General features: G+C 28.0%; 2 protein-coding genes across 2 annotated transcripts; both read right to left on the minus strand.

Moving 5' to 3' along the window:
* Window positions 1–140: 140 nt before the first annotated feature.
* Window positions 141–7,781, minus strand: LOC122503588. Its single transcript, XM_043614182.1, has 3 exons — window positions 7,746–7,781; window positions 6,484–6,793; window positions 141–379 (listed from the first exon to the last, which is right to left on the minus strand). The coding sequence occupies exons 1-3, from the start codon at window positions 7,779–7,781 to the stop codon at window positions 255–257; spliced, it is 471 nt and encodes a 156-aa protein (XP_043470117.1). The 3' UTR covers window positions 141–254.
* Window positions 6,761–16,827, minus strand: LOC122503553. The gene is made up of 5 exons (XM_043614129.1): window positions 16,558–16,827; window positions 13,415–13,546; window positions 12,591–12,813; window positions 7,750–8,362; window positions 6,761–6,897 (listed from the first exon to the last, which is right to left on the minus strand). Exon 4 carries the CDS (start codon window positions 8,295–8,297, stop codon window positions 7,794–7,796), a length of 504 nt encoding a protein of 167 aa, XP_043470064.1. The 5' UTR covers window positions 8,298–8,362; window positions 12,591–12,813; window positions 13,415–13,546; window positions 16,558–16,827; the 3' UTR covers window positions 6,761–6,897; window positions 7,750–7,793.
* Window positions 16,828–17,125: the final 298 nt, after the last annotated feature.

Below are 17,125 nucleotides of genomic sequence, written 5' to 3' on the forward strand. Positions count from 1 at the left end.
ATAAGATTTTTGTACCAATAGATGTAAAATTTAAAAGTTTTTGCTTAATATGACGAAAAAGTTCGGACAAATTGATTTACAGTTTGGATAATGAAGAGTTCAAATAATCGAGGTTCCACTGTAATAAGTTAAAAAGAATATGGGTTTAAATTTCAGGGACATTTTATTTATTAAAATAGTATTTCTCTTACTACAAAATTTTGATTTTTTTTATTAAGATCAAAATAAAACGCAATTAAAGCTGTTTAGTCTAGTTAATAAGCACGTCCAACTTTTGAAATGTTTCGTTTAATTCGATCTCCAGTCCTCTTGAAACAATCCGCAATAACTCCTTCAATCGCAGTTTCCGTGGTTGTTGGAAAACTTTTCAGAATTTCTCCTACAAAAGAAAATTGGTTGAATTAAAGAAACAATATAACTTAACTGTGTAGCAATGTATTTATTTGGTTGATTCAACTAGAATTTCGTTGTTTGCAATAAATTTTTTTTCTGAGTGTAGGGGAGACTGAGGTAAACCAGACCACTTTTTTTCAGATCGGTAAAAATCTAGGAAATTATTCTCTAAATCCAAGTTAATTTATATCATTTGAAAGCTTATGATTTCTACTAAGAAAATAAAAAAGAATTTTTTAATTGATCTTTTTTAGTTTTACTTAAAGAAACTTTTTAACACAAATCTACCAAATTTTGAAATCTCAATTTTCCAGAGTAAATTAGGTACTTCAAGTTGGGTGGGGGAAATCCAATATAGCTGACATCAGCTGATTTACCGGAGGACAAACAATGCATTGAAGTCAATGGGACAAATTAGTTTTTTAACCATAACTTTTAAAAAATTCATTTTTGAACTTTGTGTAATGGAAAATTATTCTTTATTTATCGAAAGCTATTTTTTAAAACAATAAAATTTAATTTTTTGGTTTTATTGTTTTAAAAAATATCTTTCGATAAATATTACTTGATTGGGATTTAAGATGTTTCTACACTACCAACATTTATAAATATTAGAGGTAATATAGATAGTAATATAATATAATATTACATTTCTGTAGCAATACATCATAATGACACTTACAGCAAACACATCCCTGATGACAAATTTTGATCCGCCTTGAATTCTCTGAAATATATATATATATATATATATATATATATATATAAATATATACAAATATAAAATTGAAAACGTGCATTTGTATATAGGGCAAATTTTCTTAAGTGTACTAAGCTCAAAAGTAAAAGTTGGTAAATCGGACTAATATTTCCACAATCTTTAGTATTACTAGTAACTACTTAAACCACTAAATATAATAGAATTTTCTTTGAAAATTTTTGTCCAATTTGATCAAGACAATTTTCAAAAAATTAAAATCATATCAGAGTGTCTACTGAAAATATGACTTAAAATTCCAGGACATTTATATGTGTAACAGGGTTTCCACAAGTCAGGGAAGTCAAGGAATTCAGGGAAAAGTCAGGAATTTTTATTAAAAGTACTAAAAAAAATTTAATTTATATAATTTATAGAAAAATTATTAATTTTGGTGTCTTTTGTTTGCCTTATAAACTATAAACTTGCCAAGAATTCTAATACAAACCTTTCAATTCTTTCTATATTTGACAATAATTTCTTTTTAAATAACTTTTAAATAACTTCGCATGAATTCAATTAGGTTTAAAAGTTTTTTAAAATTCTCTTCAAAATTTCTATTATCTTTATAAATAATAAAATTCTTCTCCAAAATTCAATTATTTTCAAAAAATTTAATAAAATTCTTGGCAAAATTTCAATTATTTTCAAAATTATTCCTCATTTCAATTATTTTTGAGATCCATTTAAATAAAATTTTCCAAAAGAATTCTATTATTTAAACAAAATTTTAATAAAAATTTAACAGGAATTCAATTACTTAGGTACTAATTTCTTTTATAAATTTCTTCGTATCAATTTAATTATTTAAAATCTTTTAAGGGGCCAGTCTGGGTCTTTTGCACGTATTTTGAAGAATTTTTTTTTTCATAGTGAAATTTATTTAAACATTTTTAAATTTTTACATATTACAGATATATTAAACTAAATAAAAAAAATTTATTTTTATATTTTTTGTTGTTAACCCTCTGCCTACTCAAGTGACCGTTATCGACAAAAAACGACAATTCGGTCGCCTGGTGGGGACTATGGGAATTACATTTAAAAGCGCTAGAGTGGGGATAACTCAGCGTAGGCAGAGGGTTAATAGCGAAGAAATGGCCAACTGTAAAAAAAAATCTCGAAAATCTGGTTAACATGATATCTTCAGTCAGAACAGACGGAATCAAAAAATTCAAACGGTTTATTAAAATGTATGTAAATGGTTACAGCCTGAACTAAAATCATAATTTTTAAATAATTTTTAACCTATTTTTTAAACAATTTTAGTTGCAAAAGAAGCGTTGAAAAAGTAGAAAGTCCGCCATTTTGTTATTTTTCAATGCAAATTTTTTATTTTAGTTCCAGCTGTAAACATTTACCTATATTTTAATAATCCGTTTGAATTTTTTGATTCTGTTTGTTCTGACTGAAGATATCATGTCAACCAGATTTTTCAGATTTTTTTTACAGTCTCCATTTCTTCGCTATTAACAACAAAAAATACATAAAGAAAAATTTTTATTTTAATATACGTGTAATAATATGTAAAAATTTAGAAATGTTTAAATGAATTTCACTATAAAAAAAATTCTTCAAAATACGTGCAAAAGACCCAGACTGCACCCTTCATGAAATTTTTGAAAAAATTTAAATAGGGGAAGTGTACCAATTGCCGAGGGTGTTCCATTTGTCGATGTTACCATGGTAATAACCAAAAAATATTGTCTAAAATGTCTCATTTGTTTGTTTATATAATATTAATATATTTTTTTTACATTTATAACGCATAAAAAAATTAATATTTATTACTTTTTTTCATTTTCAATGTGCTACACTGTTTAAATAAAATTCAAAGTTTGTTTACTCGACAACAGGAACCATCCTCGACAATTGGTACGTTTACCCTATATAAAGAAAAATTGAAAAAATAGTCTCAGAAATTCAAATATTTCAAAAAATTTAAATAAAAATCTTTTAAGGGTGTTCGAACAAGAAAAACCTTTAAAAATGGCTGCCAGAACTTATGCTTCATCTGAAATAGATTATTATCACAATTGAGACATTTATCACAATTTTTAAAAAATTAGCCGGAATCTTGAATGGTTGTACTTTCATTTTCTTCTAATAAATTAAACATTTATACATAAATAGAATGATAGGAAGTAAACTAGAACCACACAAGCGAAATATAAACAAATTAGTGCTATTAAAAAATATCTTCAGAGGGCATCACCCACCAGGTACATAGAAATCTCTTAGTTTACTTCCTATTGTTGCATATATGTTAAACAATCTTCAATTTCTTAGACTCAAATTAAAGCAAAAATTTTCAAAATTCCGGCTGATTCTTTTCAAATTACTATCAATGTGTCAATTACGATAAACATTCGTATCAAAAAAAGTATAACTTCTGACCGCCATTTTTAAATACCTTTCTTGATCGAACACCCTTAATAATTCTATTAATTAAATAAAAGTTGACGAAATTCTTTACAAGATTTAGTTCATTAAATTGCAATTTTAACAAAATTTTCTTATATAATTCAATTATTTACAAAACATTTCACCTTAAGAATTAAATTATTTTCACAAAATTACATTTTTAAGGAAATTCAATTATTTAAAGAAATTTGAATAAAATCCTTCGCCAGAAATCAATTATTTTTTTTCTTGAGAATTCAATTATTTTTAAAAATTTTGATAAAATGCTCTATAAATTTGAAAAATTACAATAAAATCGGCCATAGAATATCACTATTTTCGTAAAAAACAACATTTTTCTATAAATACAATTATTGTCAAAAATTTTTGTAAAACTCTTCGAAACAATTCAATTATTTAAGATATTTTAATAAAATTCTTCCCAAGAATTCAATTTTTTTTAAAATAAACATTTTCACAGGAATTAAATAATTTAAAAATTTTTTTTTAATTTTGTATTAAATTTTAACTATTTTTAAAGAGTTTTTAAAAATTCTGAAAAATTCAATTATTTAAAAAAATTTGAGTAAAATTCTTCACAAGAAATTAATTATTTTCATAAATAATATTTTTATCTGAAATTCAATTATTTTTACAAATAAAATTCTTCACAGGAATTCAAATAATTCTTAATAAAGATTTTTTATAATTTTATAAAATTCGCTGAAAAAATTCAATTGCTATTAAAAATTTTGATGAAATTCTTCATAAAAATTCAATTTTGTAAAACATGTAATTACTGAATAAATTATTTATTTTTGTATTTTAGTAATTGAATTCTGAAGAAATTTTCTAATAAAAATTTATTCAAAAATGAATTTCTCTTAAAATTTTAAATTATAATTGAATATTAAAAACATTATAGCGTGAATTTTTAGAATTAATTTAATTTTAAAAATAATTTAATTTAAAATCTTTGAAAATTTGAATTTTTAATTACAATATTCTTATGAAATAAAATAATGATTTTATTACTTTGTTATCTTAAATTTATTATAATATTCTCGTAAGTTAGGTATTGAATTTGAGAATATAAATTCCTAAAGAAAAATAATAATGATTAAATATTTATTTTAAAAAAGAAGTTATTAATGTTCTTCAGGGTCAGGAAAAACCTGAAAATTTTGTCTGGAAATCAGGGAAAAATAAAATTAAAATTTTGTGGCAACCATGTGTAATATTATTTCATATTACGATTTTAAAATAATTTAAATTAACCTATACTTAAACAAAAATATTTATTTTATTATAAAAAAAGTTAAAAATGAATATTGTATAGATACCAGTTTCTTTAATCAAATGACAAATTGAAATTATTTTTTGATGGCTCAAAAAAATTATTTTTTTAAAATTGAGTAAAATTTTTAATCCAGGACATTTAAGGACATTTATTCAAATTCCAGGACATTTCCAGGTATTCCAGGACTTCAAGGATCAGTAGACACCCTGCATTGTATGCACTTTAAAAATTTTCAAATTTTTACCAAATTGTTTAATTACTTTTTATTTATTTAAATATTTCAGAAATATGAAGATATTTTGTTTGTTAAAAGTATAGACTAGAAAAAAGAAGAAAAAACAAGTTCTTTCTGAAACGGGTGTCTACTCTCTAAATCTGAATATGTGAAATTTCACTTATTGTACGTTATAAGTCGTCCTCTCGATCAATAAGTGCATATACACTTATAAATAAGTGAATTTTTCACTTATTCTGAGTGAAATTTCACTTATTATAAGTGTATATGCACTTATTGATCGAGAAGACGACTTATAACGTACAAATATGTGAATTTTCACATAGAAAATGATAAACTCATATATAATTGCAGAGACTAAAATTGTTTTCGAAAAAAGCTTTTTATTACCAATTTTTTTATTTGAAAAACCTTTTATTTAAGATGAAAAATATTAACTGAAAAATTACAATGTATAATGTCCAATTGACGTCCTCGGGACGTCCTAGGGACGTCTTTTGGACATAGAACTTAGAAATTTTTCCTCCGAGAAATGAGATTCCAGTTTTAACTTTTAATAAAAATGACAAACTCTATATAATTACAGAGACTAAAACGGTTTTCGAAAAAAGCTTTTTATTACCAATTTTTTTATTTGGAAAACCTTTTACTTAAGATGAAGAAGCGTAACTGAAAAATTGCAATGTATAATGTCCAATTGACGTCCTAGGGACGTCTTTTGGACATAGAACTTAGAAATTTTTCCTCCGAGAAATAAGATTCCCGTTTTAACTTTTAACGAAAATGATAAACTCATATATAATTTCAGAGACTAAAACGGTTTTCGAAAAAAGCTTTTTATTACCAATTTTTTTATTTGAAAAACCTTTTATTTAAGATGAAAAAGATTAACTGAAAAATTACAATGTATAATGTCCAATTGACGTCCTCGGGACGTCCTAGGGACGTCTTTTGGACATAGAACTTAGAAATTTTTCCTCCGAGAAATAAGATTCCAGTTTTAATTTTTAACGAAAATGATAAACTCGATATTATTACAGAGAATAAAAGCGATTACGTAAAAAGCTTTTTGCTTTATTACAAACTTTGTATTGGAAATTTTTATGATATTTTGAATTTCGAAAAACTTTAAACCGTTTGAACTACCAACTACAAAAATATGTACTTAACAAAGCAAGAAACTACATTATAAATATTTTTGTTCGAAAAAGTGGACCATCTATTTTAAAACGAGTATAATAAATAATAAAATAAACCAATTATTGCTTATTAAATTTAGGACTTAAATTAAACGACATTGAATAAAACATTGAACAAAGAAACATAGTAATTGGGGTACAATAAATCATGCACAAAAAAGTATAAATGATAGAGATATGAAAGCAGAACAATTACCTGCGATAGTGTTTTCAGAATTTGCCTCTCTTAATCCCTCGTTAGGATTACCAACAGCAATTGGACTGCTCTCTCTGGAACTATCAATTGGACTGCCCTCCCTGAAAGTGTCACTGAAGCTGTTCTCCCGGAAGCTGCTATTTCGATTGCTTCCCTTAATTAGGTCGACTGGACTGCTCTTCACGACTGTCGTTTGGGATGTCCCTCTAGCTCGACTAGCATGGCTGGTCTTCCTTAAGCTGCTACTTGGATTGGCTCCCCCATTAAATTGACTGGACTGCTCTTCACGACTGTCGTTTGGGATGTCCCTCTAGCTCGACTAGCATGGCTGGTCTTCCTTAAGCTGCTACTTGGATTGGCTCCCCCATTAAATTGACTGGACTCCTCTTCACGACTGTCGTTTGGGATGTCCCCCTACAGTACCGTCCGCAATTGTCAGTCCACCCATTTTTAAAGGAATGACAAAAATTTTTTAACATAAAATTCATGAAAACTAAAATTTTTTTTGGTTTATATTTTGAAAGACGATAAAATTTTGAAAAGAATAAGACCTTACAGAAGTCATTTGGCCAAAATTTGTAGAAGATATTCCTAAAAATCGTCATTTTCAATGTTTTACAAAAATTTAAATAACTTCTAAAATAATGAACGCTTTTTAATAATCTTAGGCTTATTTTAAAGGTCTTTTTCTACGGAAAAAGAATTACTTATAGGCATTAACCTGTCATTTTTAACTTGGAATAAGCATGACGTCAAAATTGGACAAAAAAATTGGAAAAATTTGAAATCAATTTTTTGTACTAAAAACTATTCTAGAACATATATAAAACATGATATGGTGTAGATTTTTCAAGAAAATTTAATAAAAATATATGTTTGAATTTCAAAAATTATTTTTCTTTTAATAATATTATTTCAAATTTTTTGAATTTTTTTGTCCAACTTTGACGTCATGCTTATTCCAAGTTGAAAATGACAGGTTAATGCCTATAAGTAATTCTTATTCTGTAGAAAATAGTCTTTAAAATAAGCCTAAGATTATTAAAAAGCGTTCATTATTTTAGAAGTTATTCAAATTTTTGTAAAACATTGAAAATGACGATTTTTAAGAATATCTTCTACAAATTTTGGCCAAATGACTTCTGTAAGGTCTTATTCTTTTCAAAATTTTATCGTCTTTCAAAATATAAACCAAAAAAAATTTTACTTTTCATGAATTCTATGTTAAAAAAATTTTGTCATTCCTTTGAAAATGGGTGGACTGACAATTTCGGACGGTACTGTAGCTCGACTAGCATGGCTGGTCTTCCTTAAGCTGCTACTTGGATTGGCTCCCCCATTAAATTGACTGGACTGCTCTTCACGACTGTCGTTTGGGATGTCCCCCTAGCTCGACTAGCATGGCTGGTCTCCCTTAAGCTGCTACTTGGATTGGCTCCCCCAATTAGGTCGACTGGACTGCTCTTCACGACTGTCGTTTGGGATGTCCCTCTAGCTCGACTAGCATGGCTGGTCTCCCTGAAGCTGCTACTTGGATTGTCTCCCCCAATTAGGTCGACTGGACTGCTCTTCACGACACTGCTATTTCGATAGGTTCCCCCCATTTGGTCGACTGGACTGCTCTTCACGACTGTCGTTTGGGATGTCCCTCTAGCTCGACTAGCATGGCTCGTCTCCCTGAAGCTGCTACTTGGATTGGCTCCTCCAATTAGGTCGACTGGACTGCTCTTCACGACACTGCTATTTCGATTGGTTCCCCCAATTAGGTCGATTGGACTGCTCTTCACGACACTAACGTTTGGGATGTCCCCCATAGCTCGATAAGCATGGCTTGTCTTCTCGAAACTGCTAGTTCGATGTGATCTCTCATGGAATCGCACTCAAATAAAATATATTTTGTTTAAATAATATTTTTCTCTGGGTTTTTATAGATTTTTAAAGAATTAGCGAAATTTTCCAAAAATTCACGGATATTTTTTTCAATTCCTCGTTTTTCCCGTACGTATACCAGTAGGCTCCTTACCAAAAATTTAATTTTAAAAAAGTAGTAAAAAGTAACTTTAAAATTAATAAGTAGAAAATTTAAATTTGCCCACAAAAATTTGATTATTTATTTACCCCTTCGCTTTGCCTGATTATCGTAAAAAATATTAACTTTTTTTTCATATCCTTATAATAATTCTAAATTTTATTTTCCTAACTTTATCCTTAATTTTATCTAAAATATTTACTTCTTTCTTATCCTGCTAATAAATTGAATTCCTGGAATTTTAATTTTCATGAAAGAATTTAAATATTTATAAAAATAATTTAATTTTTGCGAAGAATTTATAAAAATGTTTAAATAATTCATTTCTTTGGAATAATGTTTTTAAATTCTAATTTAAATAATTTAATTCATAAAAAAATTTTGTTATTTATAAAAAGAATTGAAATCTTACAAAGATTTTTACAAAAATTTTTTTAAATAATTGAATTCTATTTGGAAATTTTATAAAAATAGTAGATAATATAGAAAAACATTTAAATGCGAAAAGTTTTCGAGAACAACTGAATTTTTCCTTAGAATTTTATCAAAACTTTTTTAAAAAATTGAATTTCCAAAAAATATGTGCTTTTTTGTTTTAAATTTAATGAAAAATGTTATTATTAGTGAAAGTAATTAAATTATAAATTGTATAACAATTTTGTTAAAGAATAGATTTTTTCGAAATTTTTTTAAAATACTATTCAAAATTAATTGAATTCCTGTGGAAGTTTTATTATTTATAAAAATAATTGAATTTTGAATAAATTTTTTTTTATTATGAATTATTTTGCGAAATTTTATGATAATACTAGATATTGAAAATAATTGAATTTCTAATTTTTTATAAAAATAATTGAATCGTTTTAAAGAATTTGATTAAAATTATTACGAAATTCCGATTATTCTGAAATTCTTCAATTAAATATATTAGAAATTAAAAACTTTAAATATTGAAAAAAATTACATTAAACTTATTGAGAAAAATTAAATTTATAGAATTCTTAATTAAAAATATGAAAAGTTCAAATTTTGAAAGATTTTAATTTCATATTCATTTTTAAATCAATATTTATTAGAAAATTCTACGAGAATTCAATTATTTAACTATAAAATAATTATTTTATTAAACAATTGAATAATTGAAATTCTGCCAAGAATTTTATTAAAAGTTTTGAAAATAATTGAATTGCCGAGAAAAATTTTATTATTTATAAAGATAATTGAAATTTTGACAATTTTTCAAGATATCCGAGGCCTGTAGGATGAAAAAGCTTAACTGAAAAATTGCAATGTATAATGTCCAACTGACGTCCCGGGGACGTCCTAGGGACGTCTTTTGGACATAGAACTTAGAAATTTTTCCTTAGAGAAATAAGATTCCAGTTTTAATTTTTAATATAAATATCAAACTCTATATAATTACAGAGACTAAAACGGTTTTCGAAAAAAGCTTTTTATTACCAATTTTTTTATTTGGAAAACCTTTTATTTAAGATGAAAAAGATTAACTGAAAAATTACAATGTATAATGTCCAATTGACGTCCTCGGGACGTCCTAGGGACGTCTTTTGGACATAGCACTTAGAAATTTTTCCTCCGATAAATAAGATTCCAGTTTTAAGTTTTAACGAAAATGATAAACTCATATATAATTTCAGAGACTAAAACGGTTTTCGAAAAAAGTTTTTTATTACCAATTTTTTTATTTGGAAAGCCTTTTACTTAAGATGAAGGAGCGTAACTGAAAAATTACAATGTATAATGTCCAATTGACGTCCTCGGGACGTCTTTTGGACATAGAACTTAGAAATTTTTCCTCCGAGAAATAAGATTCCCGTTTTAACTTTTAACGAAAATGATAAACTCATATATAATTTCAGAGACTAAAACGGTTTTTGAAAAAAGCTTTTTATTACCAATTTTTTTATTTGAAAAACCTTTTATTTAAGATGAAAAAGATTAACTGAAAAATTACAATGTATAATGTCCAATTGACGTCCTCGGGACGTCTTTTGGACATAGAACTTAGAAATTTTTCCTCCGAGAAATAAGATTCCAGTTTTAACTTTTAACGAAAATGATAAACTCATATATAATTTCAGAGACTAAAACGGTTTTCGAAAAAAGCTTTTTATTACCAATTTTTTTATTTGGAAAACCTTTTACTTAAGATGAAGAAGCGTAACTGAAAAATTGCAATGTATAATGTCCAATTGACGTCCTCGGGACGTCCTAGGGACGTCTTTTGGACATAGAACTTAGAAATTTTTCCTCCGAGAAATGAGATTCCGGTTTTAACTTTTAACGAAAATGATAAACTCGATATTATTACAGAGACTAAAAAAGCGATTACGTAAAAAGCTTTTTGCTTTATTACAAACTTTGTATTGGAAATTTTTATGATATTTTGAATTTCGAAAAACTTTAAACCGTTTGAACTACCAACTACAAAAATATGTACTTAACAAAGCAAGAAACTACATTATAAATATTTTTGTTCGAAAAAGTGGACCATCTATTTTAAAACGAGTATAATAAATAATAAAATAAACCAATTATTGGTTATTAAATTTGGGACTTAAATTAAACGACATTGAATAAAACATTAGATAAAGAAACATAATAATTAGGGTGCAATAAATCATGCACAAAAAATTTTTGAAAGATTTTAATTTGAAATTCATTTTTAAATCAATATATATTAGAAAATTCTATGAAAATTCAATTATTTAACTATAAAAATAATTATTTTATTAAACAATTGAATAATTGAAATTCTGCTAAGAATTTTATTAAAAGTTTTGAAAATAATTGAATTGCTGAGAAAAATTTTATTATTTATAAAGATAATTAAAATTTTGACAAGAATATTTGTAAATTTTTAAACATACTTGCATTTCTGAGAAGAATTTTATTAAAATTATTTTGAAAAAAATTCAATTGTTAGGCAAAGAATTTCATTAAAACTTTTGAAAATTATTTTATTCTTTAAAGAAATTTAATTATAAATTCATTAAAAATAATACTCAAATTCTAATAAATAAATTGTAGCAAAGGTTATTAAAATAATTAAATTTCTTTAATAATAACATTTTTAAGAATAATAAATTTTTTCGAGGAATTCCATTAAAATTGTATTAAAAATAATTAAGTTTTATTATTTATGAAAATAATTGAATGTTTCCGTTGAATTTTATTAAAATTTTGTTTAACTAATTGAATTCTTTTAGGAATTTTTATTAAAGTAGTAGATATTAAAAATCATTGAATTGTAAACGCAATTCTTTTAAAATTGAATTAATTTTGAAACATTTAAGTGAAATTAGATTTCAAGAATAAACACAATAATTTTAGAAAACAACAATTTTCCAGGATTCCGATTGAAAATCCCTGACTTTACAAGGTTTTTTCAAAGTTTATAAAATTACCTGACATTTCCAGGTTTTCCAATTTTCCAGGTTGCGTGGCAACTCTGAATTAGTAAATAGATTTTTGAAGATAAGTGCAAAGGCCTAAAAAATTTTAATTATACTTTTCTAAAATCCTGTCTTTTCCTTAATTACAAGATTATTCAAAACTTTTAATGCCATATAAGAAAAAAATGTTCTAAAAATTTTGATGAATACGTTTTTCTTAAGATATTTCAGTTTTTATATCTGGGAGCAAAAATTCTAAAAATTACTTCCTCAATAGTGTTGTGATGTTCAAAAACGAATAATCGATAGAATAATTAAATAATGAAAGTACACAAAAGTTTAAAACTGACTTTAAAAAATGGTTGTCAACTACTTTATCTCTCAAAGAGAAAAACTTTTGATCCCTTTAAATCACACAATTCATCTTTAATTAAAAATATCTTTGACATTAAAAATCTCATCTTAATATTGATAAAAAGGATAAAAAAATCCTTAACAATTCAATACAATAATTTTGCGTATTTCAATACCTTGCATTTATCTATTTCGTTCATCTATTTCTTTAACGAAAACAAATTATAATCTTATCGTATTTTAAAAAACAACTTAACTTCAAAAAAAGATTTTTTTAACTTACAAATACATAAATATTTTTTGTTTACCTTATTATCAGTTTCAAATCCAAACGGAATTTTCCTAGTATTAAAAACGAAAAGTAAACAAATCTGCAGAGATCATAAACAAAAGTCTTTAGAAGGCGTAACGCGTTCGAATATCCTCCAATCTCTTCGAAACTTCAGACGATGTTTTTTTCTAAATCGCCGGCAATATTTTTTTGAATTGTAGACTGAATTGAGTTGAATTGCTCGCATAAATCACCATCATCTGAAGGAGAGTGGATGAATAATTAAATATGTCTAATATCAGAATTTAGTTTAGTAAGTTAGTTTTTTAGTTTAGACTTTTTAGTTTCAATTTAGTTTCAGAATTCTTTGCGAAGAATTTAATCAAAATTTTTTAATATAATACAATTTTTTTTAAAAACACTAATTAAATTTTTCGCTGAACTACATACAAATTGTATAATAAATAATTGAATTCTTTCAAAAAATTTTATTATTTACAAAAAATTCAATTCTTGCAAAGAAAAGTTCATCGAATTAGACTTATTCTCTAAAACAATTGTTCCTATCAAATTCAAAAAAGAATCTTATTGAATTCATTTTTTTAAAAACAAAAATTAAAATTTTGATAGAAATTGTAATTATATAAACATTTTTCTTTTAAAAATTGTTATGATGTAATATCGAAAATATTCAAAAATAACAGAAAATAAAATGAAGGACGAATTTTCCAAATTTTCAGAATCTTTAACTTTTTATATCTATATAGTCGGACACTATGATTGTTAAAATAATGAATAAAAAACTATTTGTCGAAATATAATTTCAAATAACACTATTTTCATAAAATATGAATTACATACCACTATGTAATTGTTTGGAATAAAATAAAATTCCGATAATTTGGCAAGAGCTGGATGTGGCTTCCATTGATGACTCGACAGAAAAGACAGGTTTCCGGTTCCGCCGTTCCGGTGTATCGTTACTAGTTCAACCTTCAACATTAAGGTTTATCCACATAGAGTGAAACATCCAAACTGCGACAATTAGGCTGTTTCACTACATCGAGATATTTCGAGTTCGAGTATGACGTCAGATAGCTGGAGGAAAAACAAACAGACGACGCAAAGCAATTCTTATAAGAGAAAAAAATTTTGCATTTTCTTTTCAATGTTTTGCAAATTTAATGGATTTTAAACACTTTATATCTACATAAATGTAATTGAAACGGATTCTGTAAAATAATTGTAGTGAAATTAACACTTTACACATCATCACAGAAACTTAAAAATATGCTAAATTGTATGTTTTTAAGGTTAGGAATGTCTATTTACCACTATTATCTCTATGTATAAAATGTATAAAATAAGGGTAAACAATCGTTCCTAACCTCAAAAACATACATTTTAGCCATGGAGTAGTATAAGGAGACCGAACGACCGTGCGAAATCTGTATTGAAAGTGTACCACTTTTTGGTACCCGCTTAGCATCGTGAAAACACCGAATGCAACACTAGCGCTACTTGTGAGAAAAGTGGTAACTGTCATGGAAATTCATAATATAACCTACAATTATGTATGTGCAGCAACGTGCAGCGTAGTATGGTTATAGCGTAGTCAAATATAGTGATAAATATTTATTATTCGCCAAGTGTAAATAGTAAACTGGCATGTGATTATTAAAAAAATGCAGTTTATTTCTTCATTTTCCCGCGAGTAGCGCTAGTGTTGCATTCGGTGTTTTCACGATGTTAAGAGGGAACCGAAATCAGGTCCACTTTCAATACATGTCGTTCGGTCTCCTTAGGGTGGAGTCCCATGGCAGCGTTTTGCGTTGCGTTTTGTAACTAGGCCATGAGTGCAAATATAGCAAACATATATCTTCATCTCTCTCACACTCATTGCCTAGTTACAAATCGCAACGCAAAACGCTGCCATGGGACTTCAGCCTAAGGCTGAAGTCCCATGGCAGCGTTTAAGTTTCTGTGAAGTGTAAAGTGTTAATTTCACTACAATTATTTTACAGAATGCGTTTCAATTACATATATGTAGATAAAAAATGTTCCAAATCCATTAAATTTGCAAAACATTGAAAAGAAAATGCAAAATTTTTTTTCTCCCATAAGAATTGCATTGCGTCGTCTGTTTGTTATCCCTCCAGCTATCTGACGTCACACCTGAAATCGACTCTGACGTCACAACTGAAAAAGCCTAAGGGTCAAGTCCCATGGCACCGTTTTGCGTTGCGTTTTGTAACTAGGCCATGAGTGCAAATATAGCGAACGTATATCTCCATCTATCTCACACTCATTGCCTAGTTACAAAACGCAACGCAAAACGCTGCCATGGGACTTCAGCCTAAGGCTGAAGTCCCATGGCATCGTTTTGCGTTGCGTTTTGTAACTAGGCCATGCGTGTGAGAGAGATGAGATGGAGATATACGTTCGCTATATTTGCACTCAGGCCGCAGTCCCATGGCAGCTTTTGCGTTGCGTCGTAATGAGAGAGAATGCAGCAAACGTATATTTGCGTCTTTTTCTCTCCCATTAAGACGCAACGCATAACGCTGTCATGGGACTCCACCCTCATGGCCTAGTTACAAAACGCTGCCATCCATGGGACTACACCCTAATGCTGATTCCACACTTACCCAGCGCTCCGCTTTTCCGTGGCGCTTTGCGTGAGATAGAAAAAGACATAGACTATCTCTATCTTTTTCTGTCTCACGCGAAGCGCCACGGAAAAGCGGAGCGATTGGGTAAGTGTGGAATCAGCATAAGGCTGGAGTCCCATGGCAGCGTTTTGCGTTACGTTGTAATAAGAGTGAATGCAGCAAACGTATATTTGCGTCTTTTTCTCTCCCATTACGACGCAACGCAAAACGCTGTCATGGGACTGCGGCCTCATAGGTGATGGCTGTATGGTACTTCTACAAGAAAATTCTCGCAAATCTCGGTAGACCTATAATAAAGGTGCTTCTATACCTCTGGTGTTTTGGTCAAACCATCGACTGGATGAATAAATATAAATAAATAAAATAAACATAACGCAGGGTTGGGCGCGTAAAATATATCAGGTAAATTACGTGGTTTTATTCAGTAAAATATCCCATATTTTGACCAGGTATTTTATGTCAAAAACCTGCAGTGAGGGTCCCAGTAAAAAAAGAAGTATTGAGTGGAGCGTTTAGGAATTGAGTGAAGCTCTGAGCCAATACGGATTCGAGTAAAAACCGTATTGGGACGTTTGACTCAATCTTTTTTTCATCCGCCGAATACGGTCTTATTTTAGCATTAAAATTAAAATCACATGAGCAGAGTACACATTATAAATTGAAAGCACAATTGTCCTGGAATGTAAAAATGCCTATTTCGATAAGAAACAGTGAATATTTGTTAAAAATTGGTAAAAGCAAAGTTTGACAAGCACGACTGAATTTACCATGTGAATAAATGAAGTGGGAAGTTTAAATGGACTAAAAGAAATCTACTTTTACCGACAGAAAGTTCCTAGAGAATTGTGGTAAATTCAACAAAACAATGAAATTTCATTGTTTTACAATTCTCTAGGAACTTTCTGTCGGTAACAGTAGATTTCTTTTAGTCCATTTAAACTTACCACTTCATTTATTCACATGGTAAATTCAGTTGCGCTTATCAAATTTTGCTTTTACCAATTTTTAACAAAGAATAAAAAAATATTCACTGTTTCTTATCGAAATCGGCATTTTTACATTCCAGGATAACTGTGCTTTCAATTTATAATGTGTACTCTGCTCATGTGATTTTAATTTTAATGCTAAAATAAGACCGTATTCGGCGGATGAAAAAAAGATTGAGTCAAACGTCCCAATACGGTTTTTACTCGAATCCGTATTGGCTCAGAGCTTCACTCAATTCCTAAACGCTCCACTCAATACTTCTTTTTTTACTGGGGTGGAGTCCCATGGCGGCGTATTGTGTTCGTATATCTGTTTTTAATAAGAAAGGAATTAAAATAAACTTACCGCATAAATCAGCAGACATGTCACATTCATTTCTTTCTGGAATCTTCTTACAACACAACAAACACTACCGACTCAAAGACACTCCAATAAAAAGAATACGAAACGTATCGAGAGGTTGTTAATCTTGGGTGAATGAGTTCGTTTACAATGTTTATTTTGCGAAGCAGCCAAAGTTAAAGATTCCGAACATTGCATTCAAGGTAATTTCAACTTTTAGAAAAGTTTCGATGATGTGTTAGATTTGTCTCGCGTTTGCGCATCGTGTTTTTTATTTTTTCGTTGACATGTAGATCCAACCTAACAAAGAACATGAAAGTTTTTAATAGTTAATTTGTTAGACCCCCACTAATAGATGAGCATCGTTAGAATAAAAGAAAGCACAATATGGTGCTAAATATGAGGATGTATTAACATGTTTACTTTCAAAAGCTGTGTTTTGCGTTGATCAGTGAGTGTAACAAGGTTAAAAGTATATGTAGGGCAATAACAATAATAGTATATAATATAATAATAATATCTTGTGCCATGCTCAGTCTCTGCACATCAAACTGGGTCCCGGGAAGGAAGG

This window comes from Leptopilina heterotoma, unplaced genomic scaffold (genome assembly GCF_015476425.1).
Source record: "Leptopilina heterotoma isolate Lh14 unplaced genomic scaffold, ASM1547642v1 Lhet_264, whole genome shotgun sequence".
In the NCBI taxonomy this organism is placed as follows: domain Eukaryota; kingdom Metazoa; phylum Arthropoda; class Insecta; order Hymenoptera; family Figitidae; genus Leptopilina; species Leptopilina heterotoma.